Source organism: Ochotona curzoniae, unplaced genomic scaffold, assembly GCF_017591425.1.
Source record: "Ochotona curzoniae isolate NIBS_2020 unplaced genomic scaffold, NIBS_Ocur_1.0 scaffold_4683, whole genome shotgun sequence".
Lineage (NCBI taxonomy): Eukaryota > Metazoa > Chordata > Mammalia > Lagomorpha > Ochotonidae > Ochotona > Ochotona curzoniae.
Window position 1 is genome coordinate 13,097,426 of NW_024467121.1, and position 16,424 is coordinate 13,113,849.

The 16,424-nt window shown below is 37.8% G+C and overlaps 1 protein-coding gene across 6 annotated transcripts in view; it reads left to right on the forward strand.

Annotated features, from left to right (window-relative positions):
• The window catches only part of TASOR2 (transcription activation suppressor family member 2), a 69,394-nt gene extending 53,257 nt beyond the window's left edge, over positions 1–16,137 (forward strand). For 4 of the 6 annotated variants that reach the window (XM_040967937.1, XM_040967939.1, XM_040967935.1 and 1 more), the window contains 7 exons: positions 1,816–5,616; positions 10,431–10,556; positions 11,318–11,471; positions 12,626–12,731; positions 14,533–14,714; positions 15,155–15,269; positions 15,564–16,137. In XM_040967937.1, the coding sequence (XP_040823871.1) occupies positions 1,816–5,616; positions 10,431–10,556; positions 11,318–11,471; positions 12,626–12,731; positions 14,533–14,714; positions 15,155–15,269; positions 15,564–15,567 (4,488 nt within the window). In that variant the 3' untranslated portion in view covers positions 15,568–16,137. Of the gene's footprint in view, positions 1–1,815; positions 5,617–10,430; positions 10,557–11,317; positions 11,472–12,625; positions 12,732–14,532; positions 14,715–15,154; positions 15,274–15,563 lie in introns of those variants that run through there. The other 2 variants (XM_040967936.1, XM_040967938.1) reach the window with 1 other exon arrangement.
• The last annotated feature ends 287 nt before the right edge of the window (positions 16,138–16,424 follow it).

Genomic DNA, 16,424 nt, shown 5'->3' on the forward strand with positions numbered 1-16,424 from the left:
AATTGGCACCAATATGGGATGCTGGCCTTGCAGATGGCAGCTTTACCCATTACATTGCAGTGCTGGTCACATATACATGGTAGTTTCTCAAGTTATATTTTGGTTATGGTAATATTTAACAGTAATGTAACTCTCATCTTACTAATTTTAGGAAGGTTTTTTGACAAATATGAAAATACAGTAATGACTATAAAATGGAATATTAGCATCAGTGATTGTGAACAGTCCCCCTATATTTTTTATACAGGTTAAGTCTGTCTTACCCAAATGCTTAGGACAAAAAGTGATTCAGATTTTTTATATTTGTGTAGATACTCCCCAGTTGAGAATTGCTAATGCAAAATCTAAAATGCTCTAGAATTTGGAAAGTTGAATTCAGCAGTGGGAGTTTGAATTCGAATTCACTCAGAGATCGTGAATTCAAATTAGGGGTTCTCAGCCTACAGTTCATTTCGGTTATAGTGCCTGCAGTTGAAAAAGTACACATATGTATTGTATATACCATTCCCTTCCTCAGTAGGTAAACACACAAGTATGGAAGGGATTCCAGATTGACAGCAGCATTGTAGTCGTATGTTTAGTTGAATTCTTTTAAAATTATTGGACTTTATTTTAGAAATATCACACTGCAGAATTAGAGAACCCGAGTTTGAGTACTGACTTGCTCACACTTCCAGCTTCCTGCTAATACATTTCCAGGTGGCAGCAGATGATGACTCAAGTAGCTGAGTTGCTAGTACCCACATGGGTTGAGTTTCCAGATCCTGGCTTCTGCCTGATTAAGATCCAGCCAGTGCAGGTATCTAAGCTGTGAACCAGTGCAAAAGAGCTTACTTGCTCTTCCTAACTCTTCCTCCACCCATAAATAAATAGCTGTGTTGTAAAAATAATTTTTTATTTGCTTAAATATAAATATATCAAGATTGTCCATGTTGGTATTTCATTAAGACCATAGGGTGGCAAAATATTATCAACCACAGCATGATTGAGGAGTAAGAGGTAGGGAGATGATGGCACAGAAAAGTTCTCAGACTTCTGTCATCAAGAGTTTGCTAATGTTGTGTGTGCTTAAAACTCTACCTTTCAGGCCCACGCTGCTGTGTTATTAGGTTAATGTGTCTTTGATTAAGACAGAAAGACTTTGAAAAAGAGAGGCAGTAGATGATGGCTCCTGTGTTTGGGTCTGCCACCAATGGGGCAGACAGATGGAATTCCTGGCTCTGGTTTGCCTAGCCCCAGCAGTAGTAGACATTTGATAAGTGAACCATTGGATGGAAGATGGCTCTTGCTGTCTCATTTAGTTATTGTGCCTTTCAAATAAAGAAAAATAAACTTTTAGAGATTTGAAACACAGATCCTGACTGCTGTTGTGCTTGAAGATATGGTACGCAGTCTGTGAGCATAATGCTTCAAATATTACAGAGGTGTAATGCATTGTGTAATTTCCTCATTCTGCCTTATTCTGAAAAAGACAAAGCTTCAGACTTTTAACAAAACAGAATGGCCTGTTAACGCTTTCAGAATTGCCCTCAGCTTATTTTGCCAATTTATAACCTACACCTGTCTTGTTACCATTTAATCCAGTCTTTTTAATTTATGAATGAAAACCACATTAAGTTTTCTGTTGCCTTGTGGAATAAGAAGTATTAAAATAGGAAAGAGTTATATCCAATTTTAAGTAATGAGGATAGCTATAGAATAAGGAACTTTTATCTGAATTGTAGTTACTTTACAGTGTTGCTTTATGGGAAAGTTTCAAATAATAGCTTATTTATTTAACTAACATTTAATTTTTTTTCCTTTTGGCCATTTCAGGTAGTTGGGGAAAAAGATAAGCAAGATTCATCAAATAAATTAGAGACTTCTAATTTTGTGCTTTCTGGTATTGGAAATACCCAAGTTAATGGACTTCCTAATCCTGTTGAAGATAAATTATTTCAGCAATTTGATAACACAACTGTGGTTCCTTATAATGATAATATTGCACAAGCCCCATTCACTGCAACCTATAATGGGAGCAGCAGTGAATCAGTGGTGTGTCAGAAGTCTATGTACAGTACCCTTGAAAACGATGATGATATTTTTCATGCAAATATGCAAACACACACAGGTACTTTACATAGCCATATCCATCAGGATACCCCCATTAATGAATGTCAACCTTCCTTGGAAAGGACAGATGATGCGGGGTATGTAATGATTAATGTGGAACCAGTTACTCTTACTTTTGACAAAAATGCCTATCTACCAGTACAAACAGAAGTTATAAATAGAGGTGACAAACCAGTTACCGTTAATACAGAGTTGATTAAGCAAGCATCACCTGCTGCAGATCTTGGACATCCTATATCTGCTTTCGAGAAGTCACAAGCACAAAGTCTTGGCGATATTTCATCCCTAACAATGTCAGACCAGAAAGGCACTAATTACCTTTCCGTCTCCTCAGTAGATAACGAGAGATTTGCTAAAGAAACGTATTCTGTACAGACAGAGGTGTCTCTTCCAGTTTCCTCATCAACGTCTGGTAATGTAGTGGGAATGCAGACATCATCATTAGTTAACAGTTCTAATTCTCCATTAGTCAATGATAAAGCGAAATACCCTCCAGAACTATTTATGCAGACTCAGAATCACTTTAGCCTATCTCCAGAAATACTAGAGGCATCACAAGTTGAAGCTGCCTCATCATCAGCCTCTATCACCTTGGAGAAAAAATATTTGCTTAATTACATTCCATCAAGAATCAATATATCAAATGACTCCTTAGGCCTAAGAAGGAATGACAGCAGTGATCTAAACAATGGAAGTATTCATTTTGAAACATTCAGTTCAGTATTTGACACACAACAAACCAGTCTGTCTCCAAATAGAGATGAAATTAATTTAGATTTACCAGGGGAGGATTCTGATATTGACTTAACTCTAACACCATCGCCACCTACAAGTCCTAGAGAACAAATGTCTTCCGAAGCAGTAGAGCACGTTAAGGATGCTCAAATTTCAAATGTCGAACTTCAGGATATATGTGAAGAAATGGCTGAGCCAGAAGAGGTGACCCTCATGGAAAACAGACAAGTGAATTCAGTGTATCCTGCTGTATCAGAAAAACCATTAGAATATAAAGAGAGAAACACTGATAAGTTACAACCAGTTACTTTAGTACTTTCTAAAGAAATTTGTACCCTTGAAACTGCTGAGGAAGTTGTTACCTCTGATTTTCACTTTGATTCTCTCATTGAAGAAACGTCACCAGCTTCTAATCCTGACCCACCAGTTTCAATTGAAGAAACACGACCAGTTCAGACTGTGACACCATGCACTTTAAAACTTTATGGTACACAATATGAGATAAGTAATAAATTCTCCCAGATTGTGTCAGGAGGTTTAACCTTAGCAGAAAAAGAAAATTCTGTTACTGGGCCTAACAATGCCATACTAGGTCAAGATAAGATAACTCAGATACAGCAAATGCATCTGTCTGCTGAAATACCTCTAGTGTTAACCAGTCAGCCAGGAGGAAAAGATAGACTAACACTACCTAGTGAAGCAATTGAGGAAAATACTCTGAGTAAGCAACATGAGGGTTTATCTTTCTCAGAGCAAGTGCAGCATAATGATACAAAGTTAAACGATCCTGCCTCAACTTTTAAATATGAAGACAACCTCAAATATTCTCCTGAAAAACTGGTAAAATCGGGAAATCCCTTGCAACAAATTAGCACAGAGAACCGGCATCTTGTCTCAGAGTTAAGTGAATCTCCATTTTGTCCTGGAAAAATTACTGAGAGTAAGTCTTTGGCTGACACATTAGTGTCTACAACTGATCCAAGTGGAATTGTTGATATGTCATTAAAACAGCAGACTAGCCCTAAAAGCATTAAGACAAACTTACCTCACAGTGACTTGAAAACAGACAGTGGCAGTTCAAGTAAGGTCAATCTTACAAACTCCGACTCTGTTGATGAACCTGATGGTACATACCTAGAAATCCCAAAGCATGGTTCTTCCTCAGATAGTACTACATTAACTTGCTACGCCAAACCAGTAAGTGTAGAACCAGAGTTTCGAACACAGGAAATTTCAGTACTCAGAATGGCCAGTTTGCTTAATAATGAAACTGAAGCTGAGTTACATGAAGATAACACAAATCTAGGTGTTAGCAGCTCTCGGTCTAAAAGCACATTTATAAAGAGTAAACAGAAAATCTGCATGCTGCAAGATAGGTCATTGAGTGAAACAAAAGAACTATTGAGTGGTGGGCTTTTCCCCATGTATGCTGGTCCTTACCAAAAAATAGCAGACACCAGTGAAAATATCAGGAGAGAGCCCTCTGCTTTCTTTGTTCCAGAATCCTTTAACTCTCTTGTTTGTGCAGATTCTAAGGAGCAAAAGGACAGAAAGTGCACTAATGAGGAGTACAGGGCTGAAGCTGATTCTGAAACTCTAGGCATAGATATGGAGAGCAGGATAAATTCTGACATATACTGTGAGCCACTTTGTGGAGACCATAACCAAGATACTGTTGGGAATGGTAGAAATCCTAAATTAGATGTGGAAGATTCTTGTTCTTTGAACGGTAGTCATACCAGGAGAAAAGAAGATGCTGCAAAAGATGGTGTTGACTCTTTTATGAGCTTAAACAATGATGCTAACAGAGATTGCAGCTACTCTGACAAAATTCTGGAGCTGGAAACAAGCATTCCACCCAGAAACCAGGTCACTGATTCAAAGAAAGAAGATAAATGGGTACCACACTGTGTCCAGATCCTGGATCTCTATGGTGTTCCCAGAACTTACCCTAACTTTACTGTAACAAAAGATCTCAATGATACCTCAAAAAATCTGCATAGCCCGAAGAGACAGCAAAGTTCCATGACATACTGTGGCTTGCACAACGTCTGGGCAAGTACTTGGCAGGTGACAGATGACCTCACCCAGAACACATTAGATCTGGAGTACCTGCGTTTTATACATAAACTAAAACAAATAGTAAGGAATGAGGATTCCCAGGATTATTATTCCACCTTCTCAAAGGGATCACCTACCCAAATTTTGGATAGAACATTATCCTTTACACAGGCACCTGAGACTCCACTTCGACATCCTACATCCAGGAGTAGAAGTCCCCTTCTGGTAACAATTGTACATTCAGATGACGGGGAAGAGAGTCAGCCATGGAGAGGTCACTCACCAAGCCATCTTGATAGCCTGCCTTCACCTTGCGAGGAGAGTAGTTACAGTAGAAATCTTACAAGCTCTCGAAGAAATCGGACTGCTTCATTCCACCTCAACAAACTGAAACACAACAGTATGTTGAAAGAATCCCAGAGCGATATTTCTCTTATTCTCAGTGAATATGCTGAATTCAACAAGGTAATGATGAATAACAGCCAAATTTTCCGTAACAAAGATTTAAACGATGATTCTGGAGAAAACCCATCTCAAGAGATAGATCCATCTTTCCTAAGACAGTCCGTCTCAGTTGAGGACATGATTACAGACTTATGTGCCAAGTTACATGTCAAACTGAAAAGTGTGGTCAAAGAAGCTTATAGAAATGCCTTCCTGTTCTATTTTGTTGAAACAGAAGACAAATCATTTTTCTCAAGAATAAAGGTAAAGTGCCAGTTTATTTTCATATTTTTATTGCCTTCTAATTTTACTTTTGTAAGTAACAATTTTAACATTCCTGGCTTGAGGAAGAAATTCGGGTGTGATGTGGTGTTCAGGTTTCACAGTTCAATCTTTATTTGCATACCAGAAATTGTTTTCCTGCAAGGAGCTGCCATTTGTTCTGTTTTTTGTATGTTTCAGTAGTACAGTGACTAATTTTCATGAAAAGTTGTAGTCCAAACTATTTCCAGTGCTGAAATACAGAATCTTCGAAAGTTATTTCCAGGCTTCGTGTACGTTGGTCAGAGGAAATTCTTGGTTTTGGTTGTGTTTTCTTGTTTTGTGTTGCCTTGTTTGACTATTCAAATAACTGATATTCTGGTGAGTATGGTTCTTAAATGATACAACCATGGTGAGTTCTGATTTAGAAGGAAACTATATGTTGATTCATAACTGGCTTCCTTATTTTATCCTCTCAGAATTTCTCTTTCCTTTCCTTTGCATTTCATGCAGTGCTTTATATTGTCTAAAAAATGTGAATTTACATGAGGGTTTCTGAATCCCTTGATCAGTTACTCTGGTAGTGCTTCAGAGCCATTTGCATATGTGTTGTATATCCAGTGTCCTTGATAGTTAAGTGTACCTGATTATACAGATGCTGTTGTATATGATCACAGTGCAACCCTAAAAGTCTGAAAGTCAGCATTAATCCAGTATGACCATGTACTCCTCTGATCCTTCTGCATCTAGTGTGTGAAATTTTCCATGTGTTTGATCTTGAATAGTTCCCGTGTCATTTCTTATCATTTATGATCTTGACAGTTTTTGTAGACTGCAAGGCCAGTTGTTTGGCAACGTTTCCAGCTGTGTTCATGTTTTTTCCTCATACGTTGCCTCACTATAAGCAAGAACACCAAGATACAATGCTTCTTTGCTGCATGATACCAGATCACTGTCCTCTGATTCTAAGTTTCTCCAGTGTAAAGTTAATATCATTGTGGTAGGAAAAAGTGGGGAAACATTTCAGACTGCAAGTAAAAACCCAATTCCCTGCCAGACTTTGATGCACCAGATTTGTTAATAACTGCTTTTAATTCTTTACTGATCAGTTATGATTATTGCCAGATGGTAATAAAGTTTATAATTCCTTCTGAATATATTAGTATTCTGCAATAGAACTTTCCATTCTTTTATATTTATTTAACCATTTGCTTTTATATGTCAGTAGGGATCATGGTCCATATTATTATTATACTTAGAGTATTACTGTAAAACTCAGATTGTCCTAGACCCAACCTATGGGAGTCCCTTTATGTTGGTTTCCATGTCCTTTTGACAGATCCCCATAATTCATTGGGAACTTTTATACTCTTTTATAGTGCAGTATGATGTTCTAGGCTCATCTTCTATTTGACCTGTCCCAATCCTGAAATCACCCATCTCCGAAGAGCCATGTTTGTTGTTTTTTAAATGAAGAGCATAAGATCCCTTTGCTCTTCAAGATTCTTAATACATGGCTGCAGGATTTCCTTTTTCATTTCACCGTGCCCTTCCTTTGTCTTTGATCTGGATTCCATGCCATTTGGGTTAAGTTGTAGTTGAGAAGACAAGGCATTGAAGGGTTCTCAATCTTTCTGAAGGCTTTTGGTGTTCAGACTCAATTTGAAAATTATTTCAACATGAATTAAAATTCAACTTTGGTTAATAATATATCTCATACTATACTGTGGTATAATAGAGTCAGCAGTCAATCCTCAGACATGTTGTTCTTTGGCCATAGTGAACAAAATACTTGTTATCTTTTTTTGTTTGCATCTTCTCAAAAGCAGTACTTGTTGAGCAACAGGCTTATCTCACTTGCATGCACTCTTAGAAAACTATAGAATGCACCCTGAAAAAAAGTGTTTACAGGCCTGTTGAGAGGATAAGGAACAAACAAAAACAGTAAAAATCAGATACATGTCCCCATTTAGGGGATTTGAGAATTTATGGAGCTAGGGTGAATGTGACACATCTGAGCAAAACTCTGGCAGAGCACAGTACAGAAGAAAGGGATGGGGAAAGTCCTTTGAGCATGCATATTAACACATCATATTTCTCCATGAACCTCCTCAAGATGATAGCTTAAATGTCACCGAGTTGTGTTACTTAATATTGTAATGAGTCACAAGGTAACTCCAGTCAATCCGAGCTTATCTGTCCAGTCACAATTTTGGCTGCAGCGAATCTGTTCAGTTACTTTTTTTTTTTCAGGAGCCCAAACAAGAGAACAGGTTTTGTTTTTTTTTTTTCCTAGTATACACAATTATTATGAGATAATAAGTTACTGTGCAACAGGAAGGTAAATAGCTATTACGAGCTGTTAGCATACTGCGCAGCTTAAAGGAAGCTTAATAGGGTGTGGGAAGCCATTGTTTAAAGATTACTGATCATCTTCAGTCATGCCTCCTTCCCAAAGCAGGTGATCTTAATTTTCATGCACAAGAAATAGTAATGTTAAGTTTTACTTGAGGTAGAAGTACTTCTAAGTATCTTGCTAGTTTTCTGTAGTGAATGTATTGTTCCATGGTGATATTTAAGCATGAGGCTATGAGTGACAATAATAAATGAAAAGTTTTCTGCAAAGGTAAAACTGAATGAGAAAGTAAACACATTCTAAAGTCAACTTGAGAATGTACCAGTCAGGGTAAATGTGTTCAAAGGCTTAGAAACATATACTAGATCATCACTCTTCCCTACAGAGTTCTGAAGGATTAGGAATGATGGAGTGTTAGGCTCATTCACCTCAAAGATGAAGATATGACATCGAAGTTGACAATAGAACAACCCAAAACACCATGGGGTTTCATGCATTCATTTTTTTACTAGGAAAATTAGTGATGGCTTAAGTATTTCATTAGGCTTTTTATTAAAAGAAATTTAAGTTATTTGAAAATCATGCCATGCTTTGAGTAATGAAAATTGTTTAAATTTGAGTAGTTTGCATAGAAAGTAACACTAACAATTTATTATTTAAAGGAAATAAATTATGGTCATACAGTTTTTCCATAGAAATATGAAGGTGGTGCAAAAGAAACTCAAACATAATGTCAGATGCTTCCCACAAGGGGAAGCAAGGTGGAGGAATTTTTTTTTAAGATTTTTTATTACAAAGTCAGATATACAGTGAGGAGGAGAGACAGAGGAGGATCTTCTGTCTGATGGTTCACTCCCCAAGTGACCACAATGGTCAGGGCTGTGCCTATCTGAAGCCGGGAACCAAGAATCTCTTCTGGGTCTCCACGCAGGTGCAGGATCCCAAAGCTTTCAGCCATCCTAGGCTGCTTTCCCAGGCCACAGGCAGGGAGCTGGATGGGAAGCGGGGCCACCGGGATTAGAACAAGCGCCCATATGGGATTCCGGCATGTTTGAGGCGAGGACTGTAGCCGCTAGGCAAAGGCGCCGGGCCCGAGGAATTTCTTTACTTACATAGATGTTCCCAGCAAAACTTGGTTACTACTGTGTTAAGAATAGTAAAGTGGGGCACTGTGCTGTAGCCTAAAAGCTAAAGTCCTCACCTTGCATGCCCTGGAATCCCATATGGGTGTTGGTTCTTTTTTTTTTTTTTTTTTTTAAAGCTGAGAGTATTGTTCGTTTATGTATTTATTTAAGACTTTCTAAGTTTTTATTGGAGAAACAGATATACAGAGAGGAAGATCTTCTGTCTGATGGTTCACTCCCCAAGTGACTGCAACAGCCAGATCAGAACTGGTGACCATATGGGATCCTGGTGCGTGCAAGGCTAGGACCTTTACCACTACACAATCATGCCGGACCATGGGTGTCGGTTCTAATCCCAGCAGCCCCGCTCCCCATCCAGCTCCCTGCTTGTGGCCTGGGAAAGCAATCAAGGACAGCCCAAAGCCTTGGGACCCTACACCCGTGTGGGAGACCCAGAGGAGGCTGGCTCCTGGCTTTCAGACTGGCTCAGCTCTGGTCATTGAGGCCACTTTTAGAGTTAACTAGTGGATAGAAGATCTTTTGGTCCCTCCTCTTGGTAAATCTGACTTTCCAATTTAAAAAAAAAAAGTGAAGTGCACTATAGCAGCACCTTACAATCAACCATAATCAACCATGTATAGTTTAAAGATTACCTATTTTACTCAAAAATATGGGTCCAACCGTCTATTAAAACATCAGTCCCTGTTATGGTAAAGTGCACGGGTATGTTATATTTTGCATAAAGTCCTAGAGACATCATTGACGGTGACAAAAAAGGAAATACCCAAGATCCCCCAAGTCACTTGAAGGTGAACTTAACTAGATCAATATGGTAAACAAAAGTTAGCTTTTGGTAGTTTATGGACATGGAAGATTTATTATAAACCACTTTACCTTTGAAGTAAATTTTAAATCCAGGTAATAACCAGTAGTTTTATGGTTTGTTGTTTTGTCTTTTGCAGCTCTGTCCCCCTCCCTCTTTCCACACAAAAGACAAAGTTATTGCCTTTGTTGGTTTGCTCCCCAAATGGTCAAAAGCAGATGGAGCTGGCGGTGCCCTAGCACATGGCCGTCTTCCTCCTTAGTAGGCAGCTGGGTGGGAAGAAGAGTGGACAAGAGTACTCTGATGTGGATACCGCATTCAAGTGGCACCTGCCCACTGCACCAGGAGTCCTGTTTTATCTAGAAAAGGATCTCATTTACTCCATAAGTAAAATTGCCATTTATGTTGTCATGTTAGAGTACAATCTAGTAAACAGTGTGTTTTTTATTAAACAAAAAAGTAGGTATCTGAAAGTAACCCAGGTTTTAGTAATCATTATTTGTAAATCCTACAGAATATTCTGAGGAAACAAGGCCATATGGAAATTGAACCTCAGCATTTTTGCCAAGCTTTACAGAAAGAGGAAGATACACTAATAGTCATCATTAGAAATGAAGATATAGCGTCACATTTGCATCAGGTAGGTTTGAAATTCTCACAAATAATTGTATTCTAGACACTTACATTGTTCTATGTTGACTAGATTGCATTCATCACTGCCTTTATATGTAGGCAAGAAGCTAACACACATTACCCCTGGGCCTTTACATGGCAAGATAATGGGATAAAGATGCAATATAAAATTCTGCAATATTGCCAAGATATTTGTAAGGAAGACTATTTTGTAAAGTCAAGAAAATGTTTCGATTAAATCAAGGGGAACTAGGAAGAGTTGAGAAATTGCTAAATTTTCTCATCATTTGAATACCTAGCAATCAGTTTTGGTTTAGGAGAGCTTAAAGTATCCTTCTCACACTTTGATATTGTCCTGTTAAGTGGACAATTACAAATGCTTTTCGAAAAAGAATGGGGACATGGGCTAGGTGCATAATGCTGGTGGTGTCAGTAGTGGGTGAAAATTCCAGTTGCACTGACACTGTGAGCTGGAAATGTAATGATGCTGAATGTGTAATCTGGCAGGTTACAGGCCCAAGTCCCACATGCACTGTCCCCTTGTGAATCATTTTTTCTAGCCTTTAGGGGTTTTTCAAACTCCTCTTTGTAATTAACTGTGGTGGATTTATAGCTGCTATGGTAAATGTACAGACATTCCTTATTGTTAGCAAAATTATCAGGGATACAGATATTTTAAGCTGTTCCTGAGCCTTGAGATCTTGGGTTAGAAAAGTGACAAAGCGTGGCCAGTGAACTACTTTGATAAGGGCCTTTTATGTTTAACAGATTCCTTCTTTGCTGGAGCTCAAGCATCAACCTGGTGTTGTTTTTGCTGGAATAGATTGTCCTGAGGACATGCTAGAGTACACCTATCAAGAGCTGTTTTGCGCAGGAGGATTTGTGGTATCAGATGACAAAATATTGGAAACTTTAACATTAGGTTGGTATTTTATTTTCCTTTGTTGGTTCTTTCTTTGAAGTCTAGTCAGATTAATTTTTCTTCACTCCATGACCCAAAAAATCTAATTTGTCAAAAGGAAATGGTCAACTTTAGGAAATATCAGTTGTCGTCTGGGAGGACTTAATTTCTGATCTCTATTCAGTTGAGCACTTTTTAATTCCCTTAGTTTTCTTGACCCTTTAACCTGATCTCTTACTACCAAAACTGCTTATGAATTCCTTTCCTTGGTCATACAGTTAACTAGCACTATCATTCACAGATTTCGGGTTCTTAAATTTAACTCATCAGCTAGATGTTTACTTTTTTGCTTTCAACCAGCCTTCATTTTCTGAACAATATTATCCATACCATATTGCTGACACCAAATATCCTAAAAATGGTTATAAAAACCTGCATAATTTCCTTGAATACATAATTCACTTCTTTCAGAGCCGACACTATACGATCCAGTGTAGCTTTGATCACATTAACATTCACTGTGGTTACTGCTTCCGATATGGCTTTACTTTTTTCTTTTCCTTTTTTATGTGGTTTTTTTTGCTTGTTTCTTTTTATTATCATCATCATATGATACAGTTCCATAGGCCCTCGGATTTCCCTTCTCCTACTGTATTCTTTCTAAAGGGACCAGCCCTGTGGTGCCACAGGTTAAGCCCGGACTTTCAATGCTAACATTCCATATCAGGGTATTGACTTGAGTCCCAGCTGCTCTGCTTCTGATCCAGCTCCCTACCAAACTGCCTGAAAAGGAGGCTTAAGATGCTCTGGTGGCTGGGCTCCTGCCACCCACATGAGGGACTGGGGTGGAGTGTCTGGCACTTGGTTTCAGCCTGGCTAGCCCTGGCTGCTGAGAGGTCACTTGGGATGAAATCAGTAGCAGATCTGTTTCTGTCACTTTGCTTCTCTAGTTCAGAGCTTTAGTTGCTGCTGCTCACAGAGCCCTGGTTTCTAGTGTGAGCTGACAGGACTGAGTCCAGGGGCAGGCCACAGGGTGTACTCTCAGAGTATTCACCACATTAAGTGGCAATGAAGACATACTCAAGCTTGAGTCTTCTATTTTACAAAGAATTATTACTAGACTATGATGAATCAAATCCTTAAGCACGTCATTTCTTGCCAAACTTACACTACAGCTCAACTCAAGGAGCTTGTCAAAATCCTGGAAAACCTAAATGAAAATGGAAGATGGAAATGGCTGCTTCACTACAGGGAAAATAAAACAATAAAAGAAGTAGCAAGGTAAGAACTATTTATTCTTCCCTTTCCCCTTTAAAGTACATTAGAAATACTCTATAATGTCTGAAAAGTATAGACAAGTCTTACTTCAGGTACTGTTGCAGGTGAGGTGTGCAGACGTCAGTATCCTAAAGCTGCTTAGTTGGATCTTCATCATATAAACTGCCTTTTATATAGAGATAGGAAAAGCCCTGGGAGGAAATTCATTGTAACGTTAATACTGATTATCACATCATAATGATGTGTAAGATTGTAGTTTTAACAAGCAGAAAACATACATGAAAATGAGAATCAGCATGGACAGATGTTAAAAACAAGCATAAGAAGGGTAAGAATTCTAATGAATTTTATGAAAATCTAGTTTCTACCCAATTCTAATGATTTATTGGTCATTGGACCCCAAGGCATACGTATGGAAGATTAGAGAGATGCATTATTGCCCATTATTTCACAAAGGTCCAGAAGAAGTGATTTGACAGTACATAAATTTGTGATATCATCTGACTTGTAATGTTGATTCTGTCCCATTTTCATGTATTTTCTGCTTGTTAAAGAAAACTACAATTTTTTTTTAAGATTTATTTATTTTTATTACAAAGTCAAGATATACAGAGAGGAGAAGGAGAGACAGACAGGAAGATCTTCCATTCGATGATTCACTCCCCAAGTGAGTGCAACAGCTGGTGCTGTACTGATCGGAAACCAGGATCCAGGAACATCTTCCGGGTCTCCCACACGGGTGCAGGGTCCCAAAGCCTTGGGCCATCCTCGACTGCTTTCCCAGGCCACAAGCAGGGAGCTGAATGGGAAGTGGAGCTGCCAGGATTAGAACAGGCGCCCATATGGGATCCCTGCACGTTTAAGGTGAGGACTTTGGCCACTAGGCCATTCCGCCGGGCCCGAAAACTATAATCTTACACATTATCATGTGAGAATCAGTATTAATGTTACAATGAATTTCCTCCCAGGGCTTTTCCTATTTCTGTATAAAAGGTGTCTTATATATTTAGGAATGGAATAAATGAAAATTAATATAGTTAAATAAACTGCCACAAAGTTAAACTAAGTCCAAATTTGGTTTCATGGCCAAGGATTATAAGAAAATAATGCTTAACATCACTAACCATCAAGGAAATTCTGATCAAAACCACAGGCAGTTGGCACTTCATCACTAACAGAATAGCTGTTTTCTAAAACACTGAAAGCAAACAATCCGGTGAGAACTGGAGAAAGTGCAAGTTTTAACACACTCTTGCTAAGAATGGAGTGTAGTGTAGTGTAGCAGCTGTATAAGCGGGGGAGGGTTTAAAAAACTGCAAATAAGAATTTGCTGTATGATCTAGTGTCTACTCAAAAAGCATGAGTTCACGGTGTCGGACATACCTGTTCCACTTGTCTAAGCAGCAGTGTTCACAATAGCCAAAACAGCCACAGTGTCCATGATCTGATCAGTGAATAGAGAATATGTGAGGTATACACAATGGAGTAATTACCCAGACACAAATACATGTAATCCTGTCACCTAAGGCAAAACAGTTGGATGGGAGGATATCATGTTTCATGTTGAGTAAAAATAAGCCAGTCACAAACAGTGCATGTTCTCCCTTATATGTGGAAGTTAAAATTTAAAAACAGAAACCAAATTCTGAGTGTATTTATCAGTTTTACTGCATCTGTCTTGTCAAACCTGGCTTTAAATATTTGTTCAACAAATGATGGGAATCATATACTATCTATTCCTTTGACTATTTTGTATAGCTCTGCATTGTAATTTGGTTAATAACATTCAGTCCTGTGTTTCCAGAATGGATTCAGTTGCACATAAGAAGAACCTAATACTGAAATCATGCCAGAATGCAAACATCATTGAACTGCTTCATTACCACCCGTGTGACTCTCCATCATCAACAAAAACAGAAATTTTAAAATGTCTGTTAAGGCTGCAAATTCAGCATATCACTGCCAGATTTGCTGTCTTCCTTACAGGTAAATTCACAGCTTGTGTTTTATTTGGTGCCCTTCTGATGAGCCACTAAAGACCTAAGATAAGATGGGATATTATCATCTCATGCATGGCAGGCCAAAAACAAATTTCTAGCCAGTGTTTTGATAAATGCACTTAAGGCAAAACAGGTATTGCAGAATGTGCCATTCATAAGTTTAATCAGCTCTGAGCACTTACTAATTTTGTACTTTTGTGAATCTTGACCAGTTAAAACCCTTTCTTAAAACTGTATTTAAATGACATAACATCAGCATATTACCCCTACCTCCATATAAGGAGGTTCTCCAAAGATTTTAATCTTTTTCTCTCCTCAACCACTTGCCCAAGTTTTAGGAAGTTTCAGATAAATTTTATTTTAAATAAGTTATTCTGTTGCCAAAAATACATATATATTTATTAAAATATATGTTTGTTTTAACAGACAGGCCTCCTGTATCCAGAGAAATCTTTGAAAATAATGGAATCCTTGTTACAGATGTAAATCACTTTATTGAAAATATACAAAAAGTAGCATGTCCATTTAGGAGTAGCTATTGGTAAGATTATTTTTATGTTACCCTCCCAGATATATTACAGCTGTTGTCAGGTATTTTGTGTTACTGACAGAAATATTAAAAAGTACTTCAAATGTTCATGGAAAAAATGATTGTTTTAACCTAATGGTTAAAACTCCACTTGGGGTGGGGCGAGGCCAGCAGATGAGCTCAAGGTCTCAACTATTTAAACTTCTAAAAGTTTGAAGTATGTTTAAAAAGGGAATTTTTCTACATTAGTTATAGAATTCTATTTTATAAAACACTTAAAGATGGACTCATTTTGTGTTTATGCAGGTGATTCAGCTGAAGCTTGCCTACACATGGATGATGCCAGCTGTTTCTTTAATATTTTCAGTCTTCTCATTTGAAAAATCAATTGCTCTACAACTTTTATTTTTGCTATAGAATGTCTGACTTCATAGTTTAGCTTTGAATCACAATTTTGAGTATTATCATTTTAAATAATGCATTCCTAGCAATGAATTGGACTTTTCAAAATAAGAATTCTACTTGGAGCAGAAAAAGTGCTTTTAACAAATACTTTCAAGTTAATACCAGGCATTTATAATGCATGTTGTCCGTTTTGAAGTTTTTGCCACCATTATGAAAACTAAATCTTAAATGGTTATTTGCTGTTATACGAACACTACACAGTCAATACATCTTTTTCATAAATGGTACAAATTTGTAAGCCGTCATTTTTCACATGTTTAATGTTTGTAAATACTACACTACAAAATCAATCCTTTGAAGAAATTATTTATGGTATTAGAAACAATCTATATAATCTTTTAAGACAAGCAAAAAACATTTAAGATACTTTGTATCTATTTGGAACGGAAGTTTTTATAACTAATTTGGTTTTTTTTTTTTTAAATAAACATGACAAAAAAAATCATCCAACCAAAGTTTCTGCCTTGATCTTTTAGCAAAAACACCTTTCATAGGAACTTACCACTTAAGGCACTCACAGACATGCTCCTGCTTCTAGCATTCTTTTCTCTCCTCACAGAATTAGTATTCGCCTGTGGTAAGTAAACGGCTGCTTAACTATCAGTAATCAATACCAGTAGCAGCCGTATCGTAAAATGTGGGAACATAGTGAAGCCAGATGGGTAAGGACTGTTCTGCTCTGAGGATACTGTTGGCAACTGT